We start from the raw sequence: 23,382 nt of genomic DNA on the forward strand, positions 1-23,382 counted from the left end.
TTATTTCCTATGATATTCCCATGTTAAGTGCAACGGTTGGTATTTTTGCTCCCTAAAATACCTTATCAGATGCGGTCATACTAACAGCTACGTCACTGCGTTGTAATCAACAAAAAAGAAAAATAAACGAAACTAAACGAGCCGCAGACTGATCAAATGCTGGTTATCGCATAGTTTGTAATCAGCGCCCGTCACTGCCAACAACAAATGAAAGCCCTGTGACCTCGGGCCAGAAGCAGGAGCATTGCCGTTGCTGCCAGCGAAAACAAAGGCCAAAACAAAGGCGCAGCCGAAAAACAAAACGTCATTGGAAGGCAATTAACCCGCAGACGAGCAGCGGAGGCCCTGGTGTCCACACCCTTCTCCTTCTGCCAGCGCACCGGGCAGTAGATGCTGGTTGGGCTCAGCGACCAGCTTGCGCGGATCATGGAGAGCGTCTTCGAGGCGTACTTGGGCCCAGACAGCGTCCTCGCCAGCGCCGTTGGCCAAGCGGTGGGTAGCGGAGAGCCGGAGGACATTCCTCGCAGAAACACCGATGTCTGGGTCCTGGGAAAGAAGTACAACGCCATACAGGGTAAGAAGAGGCCTTCTGAATTGGTGTCATATGGGTACCGATCCAGGATGAGTCATGAGGGGTTTCCCGTTTGTCATCGATAAGCCCATCATAGATGGATAGTCAACATGAATTGAAAAACACCCTTTTCTCTTTCAGAGCTCGAGCTCATCCGACGCGACATTCAGTCCCGGCTGTGGTGCACATACCGCCACGGGTTTTCGCCGTTGGGGGAAGTCCAGCTCACCACGGACAAGGGATGGGGCTGCATGTTGCGCTGTGGTCAGATGGTTCTCGCCCAGGCCCTGATCGATCTACATTTGGGACGCGACTGGTTCTGGACGTCGGACTGCCGTGATGCCACCTACCTCAAGATTGTAAACCGTTTCGAAGACGTGAGGAATAGCTACTACTCCATACACCAGATTGCCCAGATGGGAGAGACCCAGAACAAAGCGGTAGGCGAGTGGCTGGGACCGAATACAGTAGCCCAGATTCTCAAGTAAGACCACAACATTGTGCTTAATATGGTGGATAACTGGGCTAATCAATTGGTCATTACAGAAAACTAGTGCGCTTCGATGACTGGAGCTCTCTGGCGATTCACGTGGCCATGGATAGCACAGTGGTATTGGATGACGTATGTAAGTGTGATAAGTGATCTGAATTTCTCGAAAATTTCCCTAACAACACTGGACACTTTGTAGATTCGTCATGTCGCGAAGGAGGCTCATGGAAGCCACTGCTTCTCATAATCCCCCTGCGTCTGGGCATCATAGACATTAACCCGCTTTACGTGCCTGCCTTAAAGCGCTGCCTTGAACTAGACAGCAGCTGTGGCATGATCGGAGGTCGACCAAACCAGGCTTTGTACTTCTTGGGCTATGTGGACGATGAGGTTCTCTACCTAGATCCCCATACCACGCAAAGAACCGGCAACGTGGGGCAGAAGACAGCTGCGGCAGAACAGGACTACGACGAGACCTACCATCAAAAGCATGCTGCTCGCCTGAGCTTCTCCGCCATGGATCCCTCGTTGGCTGTTTGCTTTCTCTGCAAGACCAGTGATAGTTTCGAGTCCCTGTTAACCAAGTTGAAGGAGGAGGTGCTCAGCCTCTGCTCGCCGGCTCTCTTCGAGATCAGCCAAGCACGTGCCGTCGATTGGGACACCACGGAGGACATCGACTGGCCCACCATGCCGGATATCGATTGGCCCGCGGGCACCTCGGATTCGGACTCCTTTGCCATAGTTGGTAAGTTCTGCTGAAAGTGCCTAAGACTATTTAGAGCTTCACAGCTCGCAGTTTGAATCAACAGTCCGCAATTCCACTCTGATTTCACTCAATAAATTCACTCCATTTTCCAGAAGAGAGCGGTAGGGACAGCGACGCCGGCTGTAGCGGCGCCAGTGGCAGCGGCAAAAAGCCCAGTGAGAGCGCCGCCATTTGAGAGGACGCCGTCGGAGCGCCTGCGCCGCACCAGAACAGATGAAGCCCAGCCATGCGAAAGTGGAGCACCCGATGAGATGGTGGACGAGGAGAAGAAGCGAGTGGGGCGAGAGGTCGAGCCCCCTGCAGATGCTGCGAATGCAATAAACTAAGGCTAAAGTGCATAATTAGACGAGTGGTTGAGATTTAGATTTTAGTATGTTTACGATTTGTACGAATGCGGTTCTTAGCGATTCATAATGCTGCTTTATTGTACGCGATTGACTCCACGGGAGACAATTTGGCAAACACACACACAGAGCGACACTTACAGACACACACCGCTTTTTGATGATCAATTAAACATTTTTATGCAACGTTGTACATTGAAGACTCGATGAGATCGAGGCAATCGCCTTAGCCCAGTGTGTATTTATATGTTTGTAATCGTAATATTCATTTTCCTTTCGTATATTCGTCTGTATATGCTCAAAAATGGACCAACAACTAAATACATAATACTTGGACTATATGTATATATCTATATATATGTATATATCAACTTTGCTATCCGCCTCTGGACTCAACGGCTGGACAAACTCAAGCTACACGAACCAAGGAACTTTCTCGAATGAGTAACCAAGATGAGGATGTAGGAAACTACGTTAACAACAAACACGCGGCTACGCAGCTGGCAAATTGACACTAATTGGGCTTGACCTCTGGTCTTCCGGGCTAATACCCGCAGAAAGGCAAACTGGGATTTGCAGATCAAAGTATCCACTTCTCCTACAAATTGGTTCTGACCAAACAAGAAGACAGTTCTTTCTGTAAGTGAACCATTTTTGTTTCTCTCTGCTCTTCAAATGCATTTAAAGTTAGCATTTCAACCATCCTTTTTTGGATATTCAGGGTATATTCTGTATTGTATTTACTATAAAGTTTTCTAATCTCAATTTGATGGTTCCAAATCAAGCACTGGGAGTTCACAGTACAATCTTGGATATTGAAAGCTGATTAAAATGGACTAGCCTCTAGAAAGGAAGGACTTTTGACCTATTTGGAGTTCTTTGAACCTCAGTTTCCTTTCAAAAGCGCAAAGTGGCTGAGAAACCCCCAGTTTGCCTTTCCCGTCGGGGAACTCGAGACCCAGCAGAACCAGGAGAGTAATATGAACATTCAACAACTATTTTCGGATGTCTTAGAGTATGCAGCACGATCTCTCAATCCGCTTCTCCGCCTTGGGCTCGCTGTGTAGGGCCATCTCCACGTGCTTGCGTGCCAGCCAGGACTGCTTCTGCAGCCGATTGACCACGATCCTGTAGGCGCCGATGATGTCGGAGCGGGGGCCACTCTGCCTGGCGTTGATCAGCATCTCAGAGGTCAGGCCCAGCTCGGCCAGGATCTGCCGCGCCTCGAACTCCAGTGCACCCAGCTGGCTCAGATCCTCGGTGCTCGTGGGCAGCATGACGCAGCTGCCCGTCTCCGCATCGTAGTTCTTGAACAGGGGACAGTCGTCGGCCACCTCCACGTTCCACGGATTGATCTTGGCCGAGCCGCACTGTCCACCGTTGGCCAGCTGCTTCTCCGGCTCCGTTTCCATGGGCGTGACCTTCTTCTTGAGGCTGCCACAGAACATGTATCTCCTGGCTGGACGCTTTGCCTGCTCGGTGGCCTGTGGTTCCTTCAGCTGACTTGATACGGGTGCCAAAAGTTCATGTCCCATCTCGATCGGTTGCAGGAAGTTCTGCACAAACATCTCGTCCTGCTGCCTGGTGTTCATGCTGATGGCCGGCTTCTTGACCACCTCCGCATAGCGATCCCTTAGCGAGGCGGACTTCCGCAGCCGATGGGACTTGCTGCGCACCCAGAAGATGGACCTCTTGACCGGCTTGCTGTGCTGGTTGATCTCCCACTGCATCAGGTCTGCACTCAGCTTGGGACAGGTCACGAACTGGCTGTTCAGCATGTCGTCGATGGTTGGCCGCTGGGCGGGTATGTGGATCAGAATGCGTTCTGAAAGGGATATTAGGTAGAAGCATAGTTTTATTTATTATCTAGGCACTTACGTATAAGTCTTATGCAGGGCAAGCTGAGCTGGCCGGGCAGCAGATAGTCGCCCTTCAGGATGGCCGCTTTCAGGCCGGGAATCGTGGGCGCCCGGAAGGGCATGTTTCCGACCACCATGAAGTAGAGCAGGATGCCCAGGGCCCACACGTCCACGGGGGCTCCTATGTAGTGGTCATCGGAGAAGAGCTCGGGCGCCGCATACGGCGGGGATCCGCAGAACGTGTCGAGCTTTTGATTGGCACCTGTCATGGCGAATGAAATCGAAGGAAATTGATTAGATGGCCGACGAAGCGAACTGCTCGTTCAGCCGTACCATTGATGAGTTGGGTGCTGAAACCGAAGTCGGCCAGCTTGAGGCGATCCTCGGAGAGGAGCAGGACATTCTCCGCCTTGATGTCCCGATGCACGTAGCCCAGACTGTGCTACAAGTGCGATTCAATTCAATTAGTTTCGCAGAGGGAAAGTATCAATAATTAATTGCATAAATTAATATAAAGTAGGCCATAAATCTCTCTGTGAAAGGTTTAACATGAATTATTCCCAGTTGGCAATATTGATTTTTGGTTGAGATACAATTAAATTAAATTTGCCACGATTAACTGGGTGCTTTCTGTAGTAATTGTATGATGGATTTACCATATGTTTGACTGCCAGGAGGAGCTGTTTCAGCAAGGGAGCCGCGTGAATCTCCCTCAGTGGACCGCCTTGGGTGATGTGGTTGTACAGCTCGCCACCGCGAATCCACTCGGTGACCAGGTAGACCCGGCCCAGAGTTTCAACCACCTCGAAAAGCCTGCAATGCATACGGATAATATAGGACCATATAGAATAGAGCTGAGATTCCTTCGCACCTCAGTATATTTGGATGGTGAACACACTCGAGAGTGGCTATCTCGCTGGACAGCATTCGCAGCGCCTTGGCATCGAGTCCGGCCCGATCCAGGTCCACCACCTTAATGGCCACTTTGTCTGTAATGATGATGATTTGTTTATGATTTTGTTTAATTTCTAATCCGAATAGGTGCCTCTTGCTCTGCGTCACTTACCACGCGTCAGCTGGTGGACAGCGAGTTTCACTTTGGAGAAGTTGCCGCGTCCGATGTCGCCACAGAATCTGTAGAGGCCAATGCGACGGCCGATGGTTACCTGTTTCGGAATAGTTGATATAGTACTAGTGCCCTCTTGGTGCTCTTAATCCCCTAGAGAAACTAATAGAAATTCTAGTTGCGCTTTCATCAAACTGATGTTGAAAGTCGCAGCACTTCCGGAACACTTTCGTCAGGGACAAGGCTCTTGCTAAGGCTAAGTAATCCGAGGCAGCGATTATTTGATACGCCAAAGTACACATGTTCCAGCAATTAACATTGACCGCTCCCGTAATTTATGCACTCGGAGCACCCGGTGCCTTCCGTTCAAGAATTCTTGGTATTGCAATTAGCCAAGGTCAAGTGCGGCACTCTTTTTGTTAATGTAATTTGAACTGTGCACTGCACTTGACGTTGACGTTGCCGCTGCTGCTGCTTTTGGCTTGTTGCTCGCCATTCCTTTCAGCTCTTGGCTTTCGCGGTGTTTTTTGCTCGTTAATCCACCTTTGAGCCATCGAGAGGGGCGAGGGGGCGGGCGGGCGCTAATTAAGGAACGCAACGCGGCGTATACGTAATGCGGATAGCTTGCGTTCGGTCACACGCGCATTCTGCATCGCAAGCCCCAAATAGGCGGCGAACGAGCTCACACAAAGACAGCAAATCCGCACGGGCACTGGCAAAAAATCTAAGCAACTTGTGGTTGAAAACTGCATAAAAATTGTGCAGCTACGAAGACTTAGAATCAAAAGTTGTAGATTTCAATAATAATAACGCCTCAATCTTCATAAATAAATCTGAACAATAAGGGTACGTAGGTTTTTTCCAGTGTACCACCACAACGCCGCTGCTACACAAGCAAATTAGCCTTGAACCCATGCATAATTGCAGCGCCGCAGCAGAGGGTTTGTGTATTAGCTAACACACCCACACACGCGCAGGGGCGGGGCACACCTACACGGCACATGGCACATGGCCCAAGAACAACAAGCGACAATAACCTGGCTTGCGCTGTGACGTCAGAGTGTTGGGGCAACCCCCGCCATGCACCGGTTGCACTGAAAACGCACTTGTTTATGAAATATAATTCATCATGCACAAGGACACGCGAATCTGGCACAATAAGTTGGCGACACAATGCGAGTATAAACTCAGCCATCACAATTTGCAGCTCTCGCGGATGCGACACCACACAGGATGCGCAGGATGTTTGCTTTTTTACGGCACGGCTGCTTGGCAGGGGGAAAATTATCTAAGCGCCATTTCATGTTGGGTGTGAACAGTTTCCAGCTACCTCAGTTATTGGCCGTAATTTTGATTGGGCTGTAACATAAAAATGCACTTCAGCTTAAATGGAATTCATTTAACTACGGGAATACTGTCTATCTGTTTGAATAAAATAAAATATAGCACATAAATTGGCGAACTCTATTGTAAGAAGCATATCACGTATACGACGCGTTGTCCCTGCTTGACAATGAATCAAATCATAACGCTTTTCTTATATATTCCCGTTTCCCTAGCTCCTAACTCCGTAACTCCAATTTACTCGAAATTTATTTCAAAAGTTGGTCTGCCACCGCGCGGCATGACTAATGGCGGGGGTAATTGACATTAACCGAGCCATTGCGGCCACGCGGCGAACAGGAACACCTACAAGTGCACAGGTGGGCTAGTGGGCCACCCAGCTGGAGACGAGTTGGAGACGAGTGGGATGCGAGTTGGAATCAGGGGGTCCTGATTTCGAAATCGCCGCCACAGGCATTTCAATTTGCACTCACCTCGTGGCCGCAGCGCGGATCGCATTGCAGCGCCTTGGTAAGCCGCTGGTAGGGCGGGGTGGGCGGGGGCGGCTGACAAATTGTCAGGGGCGTCGTCGTCGTCGTTGGCGTCTTGATTGGGGGGGGCAGCGTCGTCAGCGGGGGGGGCGCCGACGTCGCCTTCACAGTGGCTGAGCTGCGCAGCGCCTTGGTATCCACGGCTGCCGTTTTGCTGCTTTCGCTTCCTGGGAGTCGAGTTCCCGATTGGGCTGGCAACTTGTTGGTCCTGTTGGTCCTGTTGGTTCCTCCTTGGCTTTGTCCTTTTTGTTGGTCCTGGCGCTGTCGAGTGGCGTGCCTCCCTCGCTTGCAACTTGGCCAACTCGCGTGTAATTACAGAACGGCAGGTCTTAGGGCAGTCTTACATTATTAAATGCTGTGTCTGCAAACACTTTTGCGACAAGGGCGCCACTGAAAGTTGGTAAGTGAAGGAGAAGAGTTAAGCCAAGTTGATTTCTGTTGCTCGGCGGTGGGCGGCTTATTCTATTTGATGGCAGCGACTTAGTTTGCTATTAACTACAAGCATTCCAAGAAATGCTCATTAATAAACCCGTATTGAGATTGTAGGTGGACATGGCTGGAGTTGCATAAAAGTAGGCAATATTTGATCCATTTCATATCAAATAAAACTCACCCCATAATCGGCTCTAAACTAACCCACATTATAGCGATATTTTTTGGTAATTACTGGTGGTATTTATAGGTGGCCTTAATGAGTTTCGCTCGGAGGAAACGCCTGTGGGCCATTAATTTCCCATTTCCATCGGCAGAAAGATTGCTTATGAACACAGATTCGGGGTCCTAGTAACAACTTGGTAAGCGACTTCGATGATGGATATTCCGTGAACCATAAATTAGAATAATTAAATGCAGCTTGGTCCGAACATTTTGAAACCCTCGTAAAAAATGTTGCTGGCCAAATATAATTAACGCTTGTCGGAGGGCCAGGAAAATGGGGAACTTTTGGCTGTAATGTAATCGATATCGACTGGGGCTTCAACTCAACTAGTGGCAGTCCGGCGGAGGAAAACAGATTTCCAATAAGCGAGTAAGCAATTCTTCAATAATTCAATGAGGAACCGAGCGCGCATCCTTCTGCTGCAGGAGCAGGAGGAGCAGCAGGAGCAGCGGGGCAAAAGTTAACTGGAAGTAATTACGTAAATGGATTTTCTTTCCTTTTTCATTTGCTGCTCAAATTTCCTGCCCGTCGTCTCGAATAAAATACAGAAATGGCAAACACTGTGCAGGGATCGAGGGATCGGGCCATAATGTTTATACAGCAATCGGCAGGGCCAATCCCAGTCCCAACCCACTTCAAGCCCGACAGGAAGTTGGCCAGGAAGGAAGCGAGCAAGGAAGGCGCAGCGTTTAAGCCCGAGTGCGAAACTCGACCGGCAGGCGACAAGGCGTTACAAGGATAACAATTTATATACAGATACGGTATGCCACGTTCGTATAACTTGTACATACATCTCAAGCGTAGGCACTTGAAATTATTATAAAAGCCGCAGGACTGGCCCAACTTTCTTGCCAAGTTGGCGACGGGCGATGCCATCTTCTGATTGACTGACGGCCACCAGGACGCCCAGGATGTGCGTGAAAGCACAGCCAAGGACCGAATAATAGTATTCGAATAACTCGTTACAGTTGGAGCCAGGAATTGTATAATTTCTCTGCGGATGAGTGATGTTCATGCAACGCTACAAAAAAATACAAATTAAAATAAGCATTTTAGCACTTTAAGCACGCTATGGTGCATCTCATTTTGCTCTGGCTGGCATAAGCAATAATCCATGACATGAACATTTTCGTTTTTTAAACATCCATAAAACATTTGATATTCTGACTTAATTTGGCTAAAAACAAATGTATACTTGGTATGTGCAACATGTTAGCATAGCCTGCAAAGTCGGATTTTCCTCTTTTAATAAAATGAAGCTTAAAACCACTGTTACCATGGCCACGTTTATCGTGTCCTGTGTGCGTGCGATTGTGTGGGTGTCACAATTAAATTCACATCCACACTCGCACACACACACACACAGGCACAGGGTTTTCGGTTTCATTTTCATTTTCGTGCCAGCTGTCGCAGCCGCAATTTCATTTCGACGCTCGCAAGTATGCAACGAAATTTTTACACTTTTCCCACTTATCAAACAGAAGCAGGCTCCTTTTCTGCAATGGTGTGTGTGGGAAAGTTGGGGCACCTTGAATGGGTTTTCCCCCCGTCACGCATACATTTACATGCTAATGACATCCCCTCCCTCCCCCTCTTCAGGCCGTCAACGAGTATCTGTGCTGAATTACAGTTTTAATTACAAAACTAAGCGTGAATGCATTTGATATCAAAGCAAAACAGAAGCGACTCGCTACTCAAAAACTTGGAGTAGTCGCAAAATGAGTGATGGGAATGGAAGTGGATGGAGATGGAAAGATACTTTATCTTCAGCTGGCGAAAAGTGAAAGGATTCGCATAACTGGGTCAAAAGTGTTTGCATTAATGAGGATAAGCACATAGAGTGAGCTCCTTTGGGATAAAGAAATCAAACAACTTCATTTCCAAGTTCAAGCCAAAAATATTCCACTTACTGAAGTTACACTTTGGGTGGTTTAACTGTAGAAATAATAATGCTATTGTTGATACAAAATGAAAACATTTCCAGGTAAGCGGAAAAGCCAATCAAATTTATTTACAAGAGAAAAAAGTAAGTACGTTTCCAAGAACTCATGAGAAATCAAATTGTATTGATTGATCAGAGGAAAATTGAGTTTGCTTACACTTTTAAATTCTTGGAACTTTTCTTTTAAAAGAGAATGAAAAATTACCCAAATATGAGAGCTGAAATATTTGTTGATTTAAGCTTTTTAACGTCAACAATAAATCCCTGCATACTAAGCCCTTTATCCTCGCACATTTACCGCTGCAAATGGCAGCATCCTCTTAATTCCTGGAGCTCATAAATTTCTGTAATATTCACAAGAAATACCAATTGACCCACTTAGACCCTCCTGTCCATCCCATAAATCTGGCAGACAAACGGCTTGGAGTCTCGCAATTTAAGACTTGTCAGCTCCCGGCAATTTCCCGTGAAGACCCCTTGGCAGCAGCCCACACAGAAATGTTGCTCTGAAAATAATTTGCACATTTTTGGGTCAAGTTCAATTGCAGGCATTAATTATAAGGACTTGGCACTCTCTAGTTCGCCACTCGAGTTCAAATGAATTCAACTTGCAACTTGCCACTGGGGTGAGATCAAAGTGAGTGCAACGATGTCTTCATCATTCGCTAGAAGAGGCAAAGGATGCACACAGTGGGTGTTTTTGGTAATGAATTGCCATTATTTATTTAAATATATTATCAGTTCGTAGCTTTTGAGCATGGATAATTCATGCAGAACTAGGCGTGAGAAAAGTGCGTGAATGTCATGTGATTAAAAATAACAAACAGCGCATAATTCTATTTGTTTATAGAGTGCATGCTGTGGGGGGGGGTCTGCAGGGGGGTGGAAGACCCCTGGGGGCCGATGAATATAAATAGAAAATGCTCCAAAATACGATGTGCAGATGTGCAGTGCAGAGGCTGTCTTCTGTCGTCAGTGGGTGGGTGAAAGTGGCGCAAGGACACTTGTTGTGGTCACCAGTGTGTCATCAACACCCTGCCAAGAAATCGATGGTGGGGCACCATAAGCTGTGGCAGCCATGGCGAAATATGGAAATGGTATTATGAAGCGGCAAATGCAATAAAAATGAATAATTAGAGTGAAAGGAGCTCGGTAAATGGAATTTATCACAATCTGCACATGTAATTAATTAGTTTTTACGCTCCGTAAAGCAGACCCGAGAATTCATTACTGATTCTTGTTCGTCGTTTGTCGTTCGCCATTCGCCTCCTTATTTTCCATTTGCAATTTGAATTTCATAAAGCAGGAGCAAAAACTACAGCGACCGAAATTCAGTCATGTCCTTCAACTTGAACGATGTCGTTATACCCCTCCACTTTTTTCCCCATTTTCCCCATTTTCCCCATTTGAGCTACTTACAAGTCCAACAACAAATAACGACGACAATGAGAACAAGACTCGACGGCACTAAAGTGGATGAATGAGTGCACAGGCAGAAAAAGGGGGGTGCATCAGTATTTTCAAACCAATCATGTAGCCACTGGCCACCAAATCTATACAAATGCCACACAAATTCCGTAAGGAAGTAATAACAATAAACCGAATAAGTTGTAGAAGCTGCTTTGGGTGCCCAACTTTCGCCGAGTGTAATAAAAAAGTTGAATAAGCAAATAATGAGAATCAAAGAAGCGAAAGCTGCGGACAAAGGAATGCATATACAGGCGAAGTTAAACAACGAATTCCAACTTATTTTATTATAATTTTGTTTCGATATTCTTTGTGAAAAATTCCAAACTTCGGCAGGGCAGAATCACAGAAGCATTTTCCCCAGCTGCATTAAATGTAGCAGCGATGTTTTCCCACGTCCGTTTTAATTTTCCCATTTAAGCAGAACTTCGGTGTCTAATGATCGCGAAATTTCCACCGAGAGGAAGTCATCCATCAGCAGACGAATGCAAGGGAGTAACCGACCGATGGTCATTACGAGTATAGGTAATTCCCCGATGCCGGAGCAGAAGAAAAGAGCCAGCAATAATAATGCAAATACTTGGACTTCGGGCAGGGAAAGCAGTGGGGCGGAAAACCCAGGGGGTGGCACCTGTGCCGCACACTCTTCGAACAGCAAACTGGCGATAAGACTGGAAAATTTTCGCCACTGTGCTGTTATAAGTTTTTCCTTGCGGGCAGCTCTAAGCCAAGCCCAAGTCAAGTGAAGTCAGGAATAAACGACGACGACAACAGCGAAATTTTCCCAGCACAAGGGCGAAAAACAGATGAGCAAAAAGAAAAGCGTCGGAACAAGAAATGGAAATTTGCATACAAAAACCCAAAAGTCGCGCGGAAGTTGTACGCGAATTTCGCATGGGCGCACCTGGACGCAGGGGGCGTGGCACCAGCAGACCGCCACTTTGGCCAAAAACCAAGAAAACAGAAAAAAAGGGGGCAATACTGATATAGAAAAACGTGAAAACCCATAAGGTGTAATGAGTGTAGAATGTCGTAAATTTTCAAATTGCTTTCCTCGGTTTTATTTCGTATTTTTTTTTTGGGCGCTGTCTTCTGCCGTGTGCATATAATTTGTAGGTGCTGTGGATCGAGTTGGGCGCTGGAATTGGGGCTAAAATGGGGCGGGGAGGGGGAGCAGCTTGTGGGAATTTCCGCTGAGAAGTTAAATTATGAGCCACGCACCGCTGAGCGCCGCCAAGTGGCCAAAGTGCTCGAAAAACTCTGGCTGCCGCAGACAGTGAGCGAAATAAAGTGTTCTGTTAACTGAATGTCAAATCTATTGAGGCGATTAAAAGGCGCACACCCACACCGAAATGCGCGCCGAGTAAGCCCAAAACACACACAGATACAGATACAGATACAGATACCTCTACCGATACAGAGACAGATATAGATACAGATACAGATACAGATACATATATAGATACAGATACAGTCGCCGGGGAGCGGCAGCTTAAGCGCCATTGAAAGCAATCAAAAATTGCGCAGAGCCGCAAGGCGAGCATGAGCATAAGTACGTGGTGTGCCGACTAGCAGATACCCTGGATGTAGTCACTAGGGTTACAATCAAAGTAATATCTAACCTCTGACAGCATTACTTTTGTACTTCAGTACTTTACTCACAACAATAAAGTATAAATTAAGTTCATTACCAAGTATATCATTTATTTTAAATGTAATACGGACAACTGCGACACATTGCCCAACATCGTGTTAACGATATATTTTCCCAGCCTTTCCGCGCTTTTCGTGCCACATGCCACTGCCATTGATTGGGTCCATTGATCACTTTGTTGGGTCCCCAATGGATTGGCCACCTCCTCGCGCTCCGCTTTCCAAACCCCCGGGAGTCACACGTCGACACAGCTTCAGTTTCAGTTTCAGAGCCATGGAATGCAAATTAATATTAATTAAACGCACTCGCAGCCCAGTCGCAACAGTTTCCACCGAGCGGGGTACGTGAATACCTATACTGAGTAACTGGGTATTTGAGGGTATTCAGTTATTTGGGTGTTTGGGTGTTTGGGTATTTGGGCAGTGGCTGGATTATGTGCCTGATGTGGGTCTGATGTCTGGGTGCAAATGCGTGAAAACTCAGCTAAAACGCCGAAGATCAATGACCATGGCCATGGGTAACCTTCTGGGGCAGCCCGTTTACAAATTCATTGTAATGCTCGTGCTCGTAAAATGAAATTTACGCTTGGCCGTTTAATCAAACATTTCAAATTAATCATGTGGAAGCATAAACGGGATTGGGCTAACGGGCGAAATATTATCACATTATCTCCAGCACACTTTGTTCATGTGCAAGAGATTAATTTCACTCAGTTATACTCGTACACATGTCATTTCCCCCGAAGAAGCTTTGCTGTAATACCAGCCAATATTGTGCACACAAACTGAATGGCCAATTGCTATTTTTATTGACAATCTCCAGAGTAATGAACAAAGAGGTTCATTCATAAAGCGCCATTCCATTCGGTTTATTGCGACTAGATAAGCTCTGAAATGGGTGGCCAAAATAAGCCAACACATTTCAGGAATCATAAGCGAGTTTCAATGGCAACAGATGAGCTAAATCTGGTACGAATGATTAGCGTTTCATGGCTGATAAGTGCGGGAAATATTTATAGAATTCGCTGGAGAAATGTATCACATTTTCTGCTGGCAAAAGTGGGTTTTTTTCGCTGGTCACTATGTAAATTCATATATTTATTTGCTGGCAAATACACTGTTTTTGTGCGCTAATCTCTGCCAGCTTATGTTTTTTATCAGAAGAACTCACGCAGGCTAACTAAGCCATATTTGCATAATTTATGCAACAAATTCCATTTCACATATTTTCTGCGCTTTGTGCTCTTTTTGCACAGACAGGTGTAATTAAAATTTACTTGGCATTTACAATATGCTTTTCCCCGTGTTTTTTTTTGTTTTCAACCTCAGCCATATTATCAAGGTATCGTTATTGTTTCGAAACACAATATTTATGTTTTAAATTGCCAGAGGGGGAAAACAAACAATTGAAAGTGCATGAACTGCGGTGGTTTACATTTAAAGCCCTTCTGCAACGAGGCAGTGGCAGTTTTTTACTCTTTTTTTATAAAAAGGAAGGAAAATCTGAAAGGCAAATAATTGCGTTTGGTTCGCATGACGCGAAACCCGCAGCTGCAGCCACTGCAGGCGGGCATTTAATTCAATTTACACTTAATTTGTTTAAACCTTATTGAAAATTATTTATTCAAATGACAAAGCCCCTTTGTGCGTTTGGGGGCCCATGAAATATTTATAGCGCTGCTGGGTGTCGCAGCATGCCCATGTTTTATTTATTTATAACATTTAAGGCAGACGAACGCACGCACTGTTTGCCTTCTCCCCACCCCCCGCCACCCAGCCATGTATGTAAATATATTATTATAATACCTACTTAACGAGCAGGGCGAGTGCCTATTTGCACAACAATAAAGTCAATTTAGTCGACTTCATCAAGTGCAGGCAAACGGCGACTCTACCTCCGTGTATCTCTGTATCTGTGTATCTGTGTATCTCTGTATCTGTGTATCTGTGTACTTCTGAGATCCTATGTGGCAGTCGCCTGCTCCACAGACATGTGTACATAGGCACTGCCACTCTTTCCAAGGGGTGCTCCACTATCTACACTAACCTGGCAACTACTGCTTCTGTCTCACTCCTTCTGGTGCGCCAGAAATTCAATCAATCTCCCGAATGCCTGCGTTGCTGTCCCTATATTTGGCCCCCTATTTATAGATGCATGATCCTGTCAATTTGCGAGTGTCCTGCCTCGGAACAACCTGTGAGCGATTAGTGGGTCGAGCGTAAGTGGCAGCTCAAACAAACGCAATGAATTAGGCAACAGCTTAGCGAACCAATCGAACTAGGACTTTGGTTGTGAAAGAGCTTGATTTTGGAAAGTATCTAGAGTATTTTCCACTTCGGCTGGCTTTCCGCGCTTTTTCACTTACTTCTCTTTTTTGCGAACTTATTCGCTGCGTGCGAATGAGCGCTCAATTCGCCTGATAAGACGCTCCGAGTGACAGCGACAAGGGGTCTGACGCTATGTTAACGCTCGGACGGAGCCCGAGGTCATCCTCATCTCCTTGGGGCTCAACGTCGAACCCAACGCCTTAACCCATGTCAGCCGGCGCGGGCGAGAAGTTTATGTATGCTCGGGATGCTGCGAGTGTTACGCATACGCCGCGTGGTACAATAAGCCTAGGCGGGTGCCAAAAAAAACACAGTACGAGGGGCATAGGCATTTCCTCGGTGCCTCGAGATTCTGGCAGTTCTAATGGCTTCACTTGCCTGTTGGCGAGGATGTGCGAGCATTGTCAACTGGTTTCGCCTTGGGACTGATTATTGCCGTTTGACACATTCGGCTGCCTTGTCGCCGCCAACGACGACGGCTCGCGTGGCAAGTGGATGAAGTGGATGACATGGTTGGAGTGGATGGAGGCGACTACGTCAGCGATGTGCACATCGAGTATACGCCCCGTGGACGCCCCCACGGCTGACTTATTGAGCAAACACAGTGGCTGCCATGTGTCTGTGGCATGGGCAAACGAATGGCTGAGTGGCAAACGTGAAAAGTGAAAACAAACAAGCGAGCAGAAGTAGAAATATAAGTCAAAGACACTCCACTGTCTGTCATTGACCAGCAGTCTGCTCCACAGACTACGAGCTACTTGCTGGCCGAGATTAAGATGTTCCAACTTCGACAGTTCTTCTTTAAGCCTGTCAGCTCGCATGCTCGATGCCATGCCATCGATCTGTTTAATTCAATTAATGAGTCGCTTTACTCAAGGAAATGCCCAGAGACTTGCAACGGATAATTGGGTGAAACACACAAACTTTGCCGGTTAGACAATTGATCCAATGATTAGCGCACTCGGCTAAGTGATGGAACAACGTAGTAATTGATTATGTAATTATTCAGCGGGCAGGGAAAGTACATACGGCCTTCTCAAGTTCGGAATGGAATCCAAGTTCCGGGAATTCGGTGGCAGTCTCATCAGATTTAATCACAGGCGTATAGAGTTCTCGAAACTCAAATGGAGCGAAGACAACTGAAGACTTGCTAGGCCACTTTTTTCGCCTCCTGAGTTTCGCAATCATTTTCTCATCTTTCGCTTGCTTTCCCCAAGCCCCCTTTTCGAATGAACCCCCCCTTTGCCGCCGAGGGCCAGCTGTTGCATGGCCGGTGGTTATAGATTGCCATTGCCTCACAGCACATTGCGTTTGATTATGAGTCTGTGTGCGCGTGTCGGCAACTACGCCTCCGAAATGCCACTGCCCTCTGCCTAGCAGACTGCCCAGCCCCCCACCTCATTTCCCCGCTCATTTCCCAGCCATTTCCCACCGACCCCCCCCACCAACCCCACAAGCACTCACAGGAAGGAAGCTTCAAGACGCGATTAAATCAGCAAATAAAATAGCAAGCGGACGGCGTGTGGCAGTGAGATGGAGCGGAGCAGATAGGTGACTGGGTGAGTGGGGAGCAACAGGAAAACTGCGGGGAAAGCGGACAGCGGAAAGCGGAAAACGCCGAGATGGAAAGCAGCAACATGCAGCCCCGCACTGCAACTGAGTAAACAGAAAAGCGCTGAGCAAAATGAATTTTTGAACAAGTTGAGCCACGTACTCGTCCAGGAGCCTCGACCGTCTTAAAATGTTCAATTTTTTTATTTTGTTTTTGGCAAGGAGCTCTGCTTTTCCGACGTGGTTGACTTTCTGATTGAATAGATAAATGAGGGACGGGAAAGCACTGAAAACTGATGGGCTTCTCTATCAAAGAACACAATGCGAACTTGTGTACAGATTTGTGTGTGTGTGTGTGTGTATGAAGCGAAGGAGAACAAATGAATAGAAATGAATATAATGGATTCGAATCGAACGAAATGGAAAAAATGCAACTAAACTGATAACAAATTTGTTTACCCGCCGAGTTCAAGGCTGCCAACAAGTCGACTGGTAGGAGGAAGGACTTGTGACCCTGTTCAAGTCTTTAATCAATTGGAGGAAACTCCACATCTGACTGCATTAAGTTTGTGTCTAGAAACTGGAAAGGGAAAGTGTTGGACTCATGCATGTAACCCTTTCGATGCCAATGGATGTTGTGTAGATTGATTTAGTGGTAATATTTCACAGCCAGCTCGTATTTCGCAGCCAACCAGTGAGAATAACAGTCAGTGAGACAGTGGTGGCATCTATTTACTGGCTGGCAATTCAATTCATGGGCCCACCGCTTTTTCACTGATTAAGTTGTCGTCTAGACTTGGAGACTTGGAGCCACGTAACACAAAACCGTTGACAAATTGAAAATCGAGCGGAAGGGGCAACAAGAAAGAGAAAAGAGTTCGTTATGCGGGCTTCACCTTTATTGGTAACTTCCCCCAAAAATGTCTCAGATATTGTGCGATGGCGATGGCCGGACAGAAAATGATGTGAACCAGCCTAATTGCGTCAATTCTCTTGTTTTTTGGTAGATTTTTCAGGTGTGCGGAGGTGGAGTGGAGGTGGATGGAATCCCATGGTAATTATGAAGTGCCATGGCAACGGCAACGGCCACTCGGTGCAGGAGAATCGCATTAATTTCCCAACCCAACGTGGCCAATTACCGGTCAAATGCTATTAGCCACAGACCCGCAACAGGCCAATTACGAGGCCAACTCGAATGGGCGAACCTAATCAAGGCCCGAAAAGAGCTGCCAAAATGTTCGGTTTGAACTGAAGCGAGTTACGTGAACATCGCTGCCCCTTTTGATTTTGGCCAAAATCTGATTTTAAAGGCCAACGAGCAATTTAAGCTTCGCTCTACTCAGGAGGGGATTTTCTTGGCCATCTTAGCCATGTCATTCCCGCGCTGACAGAGTGGACAACTCTCTTTGATTGTGGCTTCTGCCGTCGGGTTCTGTTGCTCTGCTCTGCCAGTTTTATGGCAAGTCAAAAACCTATTAATGCCCAGCTCAGCAGCACGTTCAACTTGCCACTGCCACAATTCTGTTCCCTCTTCCATCGCTTTCTGCATACTCTAATAAAGTTGCTTGGCTCGGCGATTAAAGATTCCGCTGCAGATTGATATCAAAAGGGGTATTTTTGTCGCACTTGCATATTCATATGTGCCAACCTCTGGCTGACCTTGGCTCGCCGAAGTGACTGGCCTTGTCAGCTGGGCTGTAAGCAAGTGTAAACCAACGCGTTTTCCACTTGGCCGTGGAGGAAAGTCGGAAAATGTGTTAACTTGTGAGATAACAGCTTTTGCAAGGTGCGATAATCAGTGTGACAGTTGGAAACAGAAATCATTAATGTATTGAAACTAGATGAAGTTGTCTTAAAGGCATAACTTTAAACTTTGTATTACATACTTTTTTTAAATTAACCAACAAGTGTATAGCTCGTTCGCATTGCCCCAATTCAATTTGCCTTCTTTCCTGTTCTTTTATTTGTTTTCTACTAGCATTTCCGCCACTTGGCTTTTCTGTGGCTTTTGCATTAGCTTCTGCCTTTGAGTATCTCATAGGTACAAATGTATATATATGTACATAGGTATCTCGTATATTTGTGTGGGCCAAACCTAGCGATTTGCCCCACCTCATGAGACCCCTACTTCCCAAACAATCCTATATCAGTGGAAACAGAAACAAAACAGAAACAGAACCGTGTATTGAGCCGCCTTTGGCGCATTGTTTGACATGACTTTAATATTTCAGAAAACGATAAAAAGCGACGAGTGTGCCGGCAAATACATTTTGGCACAATTGAGTGTGGCACTTTTAATCGATACGGAACATCAGCGGCGTTGCTACTGCACTAGGACCACTGATTGTTCGGCAGCTGGCTGTCAGGTGGAATTTTGAGTCTCGAACGGTTACAAATTGTATCTGGTATCTAGTAGCTAGTATCTGGTATCTGTATCTGCGACTGGGAGCCAGCGCAATCAATTTCAATTAGGGTAAGTGGGCCAGGTGTGCGGGTTATAATGAGCGGGTTATAATTAAGCTGCGTGTCATTATGCACTGCTGCCCAGGATCGTTTGGCTTAATTCAATCAGGACTCCAGGACTTCGAGTTGGAAGCTACGCCACTAACCCCAAACCATGACTATTCCCAGCCAGCAGCGAAATAATCACCGGAAATCTCCGAACGGAAACGCTCGTAATAATGGCACCCGAAATGGACGACAGCACCGCATTTAGGCAAACAAAGTGAAGTGCTGCCGCTTTGGCATTGGCCATGTCCCTTCGCCTTTCCCTTCGCCTTTGGCCCACAGTGTTGTTGTGCATGCCAGCTGTACATTAATTCGCATTCATAAATAACACCAGCGAAAGCGAAAGGAGGCCTGTCGCCCGGCTTTCCCAAAGTGGAAATCAATGCAGTCCCCCCAAATGGAGGCACAAGTGGTCAGATTGTCTGATTTGGGTTTTCCAGAGCTGGTCTAATTGCTCACGCCAGGCGGCCAAGTGACAAATGGCAGCAGGGTAAGAACATCAAGTAAACATAATGGATGTTATAAACGCACGTAGAAAAACACGCAGGTAAGGAGGATTTTCCATTTAAATAGGTAAATAAATGCAGTAATAAATTAGGGAAATGTAATGCTATAGTTCTTTGTAACTAAATAGAAGCTATTTAGTATATTTGTGTCAAATTCTGTACTTTAAGCAATTTCTAGCAATGCTTTTGAGTATTTTCATATTTAATCTCGCTTTCTAATATTTTTCCAATAGCATTCGCCATAAATTACCGCGTTTGTCGCCGGATTTCTGCTAGTGCCTCCGGCGGCCGAAAAGTGAGCTGCCAAAAAGCGTAATCTCTGCCTGCACTCGCACTTGACTTGATTTTCCCCCCCCTTCCCCTGCCAGATAATGGACGCAGCGCACGCGATGAGGATGGGGCGGGGGTGGAGCATGGTGTAGCATGGTGGGTGGACAGTGGGATTGGGGCAGTGACAGGCGGTAAGCGGCGAGTTGTTGGGTTGACAGCTGGCTGGAAGTGACTGACTTCTTATCTCGCGACCCGCGGCTGCTGGATTTGCGAAGCCATCATCCTCCCCTGACATCGCTGGCATTGGAATGATATTCTTGTAACTGAAATATGCAATAAATATCCCGTGCTGAGTCACGGCATAAATTCAGTTGTCCGGGAACGCATTAAGAGTGACTCAACCTTTCTGGCGGCGGAGAAAAGCGCATGGAAAGTGATATTGACAGCGCTGATATTGGCGAAAATATTGCTGAATAGTTTGGAGCTCCGATTAAATTGGGGGGCGAAAATATTCCACAAACTATTTGGCTGGAATTCCAAGATGCTTGCGCTTGCGTCAGCATTTGAAGGGAAAATAGGCATCGCATTTATCTCACTACTATCTTTATTCTGATTTTACCACTTCGGGTGCGGTAACAGAGCAATAACTCTAAGCAAATAAAATAAAACCCGGCCCCAGCAGTTAGGCACCCAATATGCATCACCATACACCATCACCATCACCATACACCATCACTTCATCATGGGCACTTCATCCTCAGACAGCGTGCCGCACGCCACATGGCAGGCCAGGACTATAAATTTAAATGGCCGTTTCCAGCGTGGCAAAATGGATAATAACCCATTTGATGTACGGACACACTTTTTCCATTAAAGCCCAATACAGAGCGATGCTCGCACACCGCAAAATATGGCCTAAAATGGCCTAAAGGCGAGTGGAAGGCGTAAAAGGGGGCGGAGTTATACGGGGCACACACATATTACGCATACGCACGATTGGCCCATAAAAATCATTTCACTATTCATGGCGATTGTTAACTGTTTTTAATTGAAATCGTGTCGACTCTCTGCCAAGCGTGTTAACGCCTAGGAGCCGTTCTTGTGTTCCACTGCTAATGGGTTTTCTCCTATATTACGTATACGCCCCGTGGCGCTGGGAAGGAGAACTTTTTGGGGAATTATGAAGTTTAGATAACTGTTTGCAAGTCCTTTTTAATTGAAACATGCTTCGGTATGTCTAACAAATCCTCCCTGAGAGTTTTCTCCTTTTTTCAACTAGTGTGCATGTTACGTATACGCACCGTGTGCATTGTGTACATAAATGCTTATTTTACAAGCTTGTGGCGCTCATAAAAGTGTTAATTTCCATTTAAAAACATTTCAATTGCAATCGTGTCGGGGCCCTATCAATTTTTTATCAAACGCGCTGCGATAACTTCGTCACTTGCTGTCAAACTCATTTGCAACTCAATTTCGCCTGGAAATTCAATCAAACCCGTCCACAGGCCGTCAATTATGACATTATCACGAGCAGCGCACAAACTTGCAACTAAGTTCCCCCTGCACCCGCACCATTGTCCCAATTACAAGATTTCTTTTTCAGTTTTTATCTATATGTGCGCATACATGCTACTGATGCGATTGGGAGCGCTCCATGCAATTTGCATGCCCCCGCTCACAGGGCCCGTAATTGAATTAGTTTTAATGCGATATTCTGCGCGATAAGGCCGACACCCAGATAGCGTCTTTATTCGTTTATGAACGGTCATTTATCCACTGCCACTCGCACAATTCACTTGCATTTGGCCACACAAAAGACACATCTAGACATCAAGATTTAGCTTCAGCTGGGAAAATAGCTGGGAAAGAACACCAGAATCAGAGAGTCACACTAGCCAGACACCGGGGATGAGCACAAACTACGAGGAGGCGACCAGTTCATTTGTATTCACCAGATTACTTAAGAGAATTTCCCTACACTTTAAGATTGCAAGTTCCCTGATTAAACTGTTCTTATGTTTCAATGTACTACATATAATATGCATTGAATATTTCAAAGATCGCACCATTCATTTTCTTGCACAAGGCATATTCTACATGAGGTGGCAAGAACCTTTCTCAGTGTACTTGTTTGGTGGCTACTTAGTGTCTTCTAGCACACATTCACTTTGCTGAAATTAATTTGCACTGCACTCTGCGGTCACCGCTCTTCACCCTCGGATCATCCCATTCCCCTCGCAATCCCATGGATTGCAGTGACATGCGGTGATAAAAGGCTAATCAGCCGCCGCGCTGCTCCCGTTACCTGGGCGATCCACCTGTGCGGCGGAGCAGGTGCAGCAGATGCAAGTGCAGATGCGAATGCAGATGCCAGTGCAGATGCCAGATGCGGAATTCCCTCGCTGTTGCCTCGGCAATCAGAAGTCGGGCAGAAGCGGACTCGAATCGCAACGTTCTCGACGCGTCACATGAACTTTTCAGACTGAGCGGCAACTCGGAAGCGAGCGGCCGCCGAGCCGAAAAAAACAAATGAGAGCGAAGCGGCCAAAGAAAGTCGACGCCGACGCCGACGCCAACGCCAACGCCGCCGGTCGCCGGTGGCAGAGGCAGAAACAGAAACAGCGGCAGAGATAGTACCAGTAGCCAGCCAAAGTGGGCGCATGTAAAATGGGGGAGTGAGCCCGAGCGAGGGCGTGCTCCGATGAGCAACCCACTCGGAATCGGATTCGGACTCGGATTCGGAATCCGACTGAGTGAGTGAAAACGAAAGCGGAGCATGGCGGTCGCCACTGGCCAAATCGGGATGAGGTCGAAAGTCAAAGACTCGAAAACCACCTTCGATTTCAGCTAAGTGAATATTACAGAACTACGTTCTGGGTATGACAACCATTCTATTAAAAACTCAGGGGATTATTGTTGAGTTATATTCCCCCAAATATAAGTATAACAATTAATTAAGCGAGTATTTTTATTGTTGCACTTTCCCAGAACAGCAGCCAAAAGCGGTCGGAACTGAAAATATCGAGATGTGGCCATAAATCAATGGATTCCCAACCCTCCACGCAAAAGAGTATGTCTAAAAATTAAAAGCAATCAAATGGAATTTCCACAAGTTAATTGAAGTACAAAAGAGCAGAAACAAACACTTTCAGCATAATTCACACAGCCGCAAGAAGAGTTAAAGGTACCTTTAAAATATTTATAAACAAAGTGAAGCACTCAAAAATATTTAAACTTAAATAGCAATGAGCACAAGATAAACTCGCATACTATTCACTGTCTGCACACGAGTTCGCACACACAGAAGGCAGGTGGTATTCGCAATGTAGTGGCCAAATTGAACTAAACAATCGCTTTGTGGCGCAGATCCACACGCTCAAGTAGCTCGGAACCGCAATGAGAAACCTTGAGGTAGCAATAAAATAAAATTGGAATTAAATGGAAAACACAATCGATCTTTTGATGAAGGCAGACGTTTTCCGGAAACGGCTTGCATTATATAAACAGAATGGCTTTGTTATATTTTCTC

At 46.4% G+C, this 23,382-nt stretch overlaps 2 protein-coding genes and 1 long non-coding RNA gene across 5 annotated transcripts; 2 read left to right on the plus strand and 1 right to left on the minus strand.

The window, feature by feature from the left end:
- Positions 1-80: 80 nt before the first annotated feature.
- On the plus strand, positions 81-2,364 carry LOC122611902 (cysteine protease ATG4B). Its single transcript, XM_043785312.1, has 5 exons — positions 81-574; positions 713-1,055; positions 1,118-1,197; positions 1,261-1,806; positions 1,920-2,364. Exons 1-5 carry the CDS (start codon positions 391-393, stop codon positions 2,000-2,002), a joined length of 1,236 nt encoding a protein of 411 aa, XP_043641247.1. The 5' UTR covers positions 81-390; the 3' UTR covers positions 2,003-2,364.
- Positions 2,365-2,646: 282 nt separating this feature from the next.
- On the minus strand, positions 2,647-22,321 carry LOC122611901 (serine/threonine-protein kinase MARK2). Of its 2 annotated transcripts, none has more exons than XM_043785310.1 (7): positions 22,159-22,321; positions 5,097-5,196; positions 4,902-5,019; positions 4,687-4,843; positions 4,364-4,472; positions 4,050-4,292; positions 2,647-3,996 (listed from the first exon to the last, which is right to left on the minus strand). In XM_043785310.1, exons 3-7 carry the CDS (start codon positions 4,955-4,957, stop codon positions 3,182-3,184), a joined length of 1,380 nt encoding a protein of 459 aa, XP_043641245.1. In that variant the 5' UTR covers positions 4,958-5,019; positions 5,097-5,196; positions 22,159-22,321; the 3' UTR covers positions 2,647-3,181. The 2 variants fall into 2 exon arrangements, with proteins under 2 accessions (XP_043641245.1, XP_043641246.1); XM_043785311.1 differs by lacking the exon at positions 22,159-22,321 and adding an exon at positions 6,914-7,268.
- Positions 22,322-22,618: 297 nt separating this feature from the next.
- On the plus strand, positions 22,619-23,263 carry LOC122626252. 2 transcript variants are annotated; one of them, XR_006326694.1, is made up of 3 exons: positions 22,619-22,730; positions 22,842-23,037; positions 23,097-23,263. It is a non-coding gene; the product is annotated as an uncharacterized LOC122626252 (long non-coding RNA). The 2 variants fall into 2 exon arrangements; XR_006326695.1 differs by having other exon boundaries at positions 22,670-22,730; positions 22,847-23,037.
- Positions 23,264-23,382: the final 119 nt, after the last annotated feature.

The sequence above is a fragment of the Drosophila teissieri genome, chromosome 2L (genome assembly GCF_016746235.2).
Source record: "Drosophila teissieri strain GT53w chromosome 2L, Prin_Dtei_1.1, whole genome shotgun sequence".
Taxonomy (NCBI): Eukaryota; Metazoa; Arthropoda; class Insecta; order Diptera; family Drosophilidae; genus Drosophila; species Drosophila teissieri.

Bases quoted from the DNA above. Each gene is read 5' to 3' on its own strand.
- LOC122611902 (XM_043785312.1), top strand. From the start codon at position 391: ATGCTGGTTGGGCTCAGCGACCAGCTTGCGCGGATCATGGAGAGCGTC. The intron at 575-712 runs GTAAGAAGAGGC...TTTCTCTTTCAG, and splicing joins GAAGTACAACGCCATACAGG to AGCTCGAGCTCATCCGACGC. The intron at 1,056-1,117 runs GTAAGACCACAA...TGGTCATTACAG, and splicing joins ACAGTAGCCCAGATTCTCAA to AAAACTAGTGCGCTTCGATG.
- LOC122611901 (XM_043785310.1), bottom strand. From the start codon at position 4,957: ATGCTGTCCAGCGAGATAGCCACTCTCGAGTGTGTTCACCATCCAAAT. The intron at 4,473-4,686 runs GTAAATCCATCA...TCGCACTTGTAG, and splicing joins TCCTGGCAGTCAAACATATG to CACAGTCTGGGCTACGTGCA. The intron at 4,293-4,363 runs GTACGGCTGAAC...TCGCCATGACAG, and splicing joins CAGCACCCAACTCATCAATG to GTGCCAATCAAAAGCTCGAC.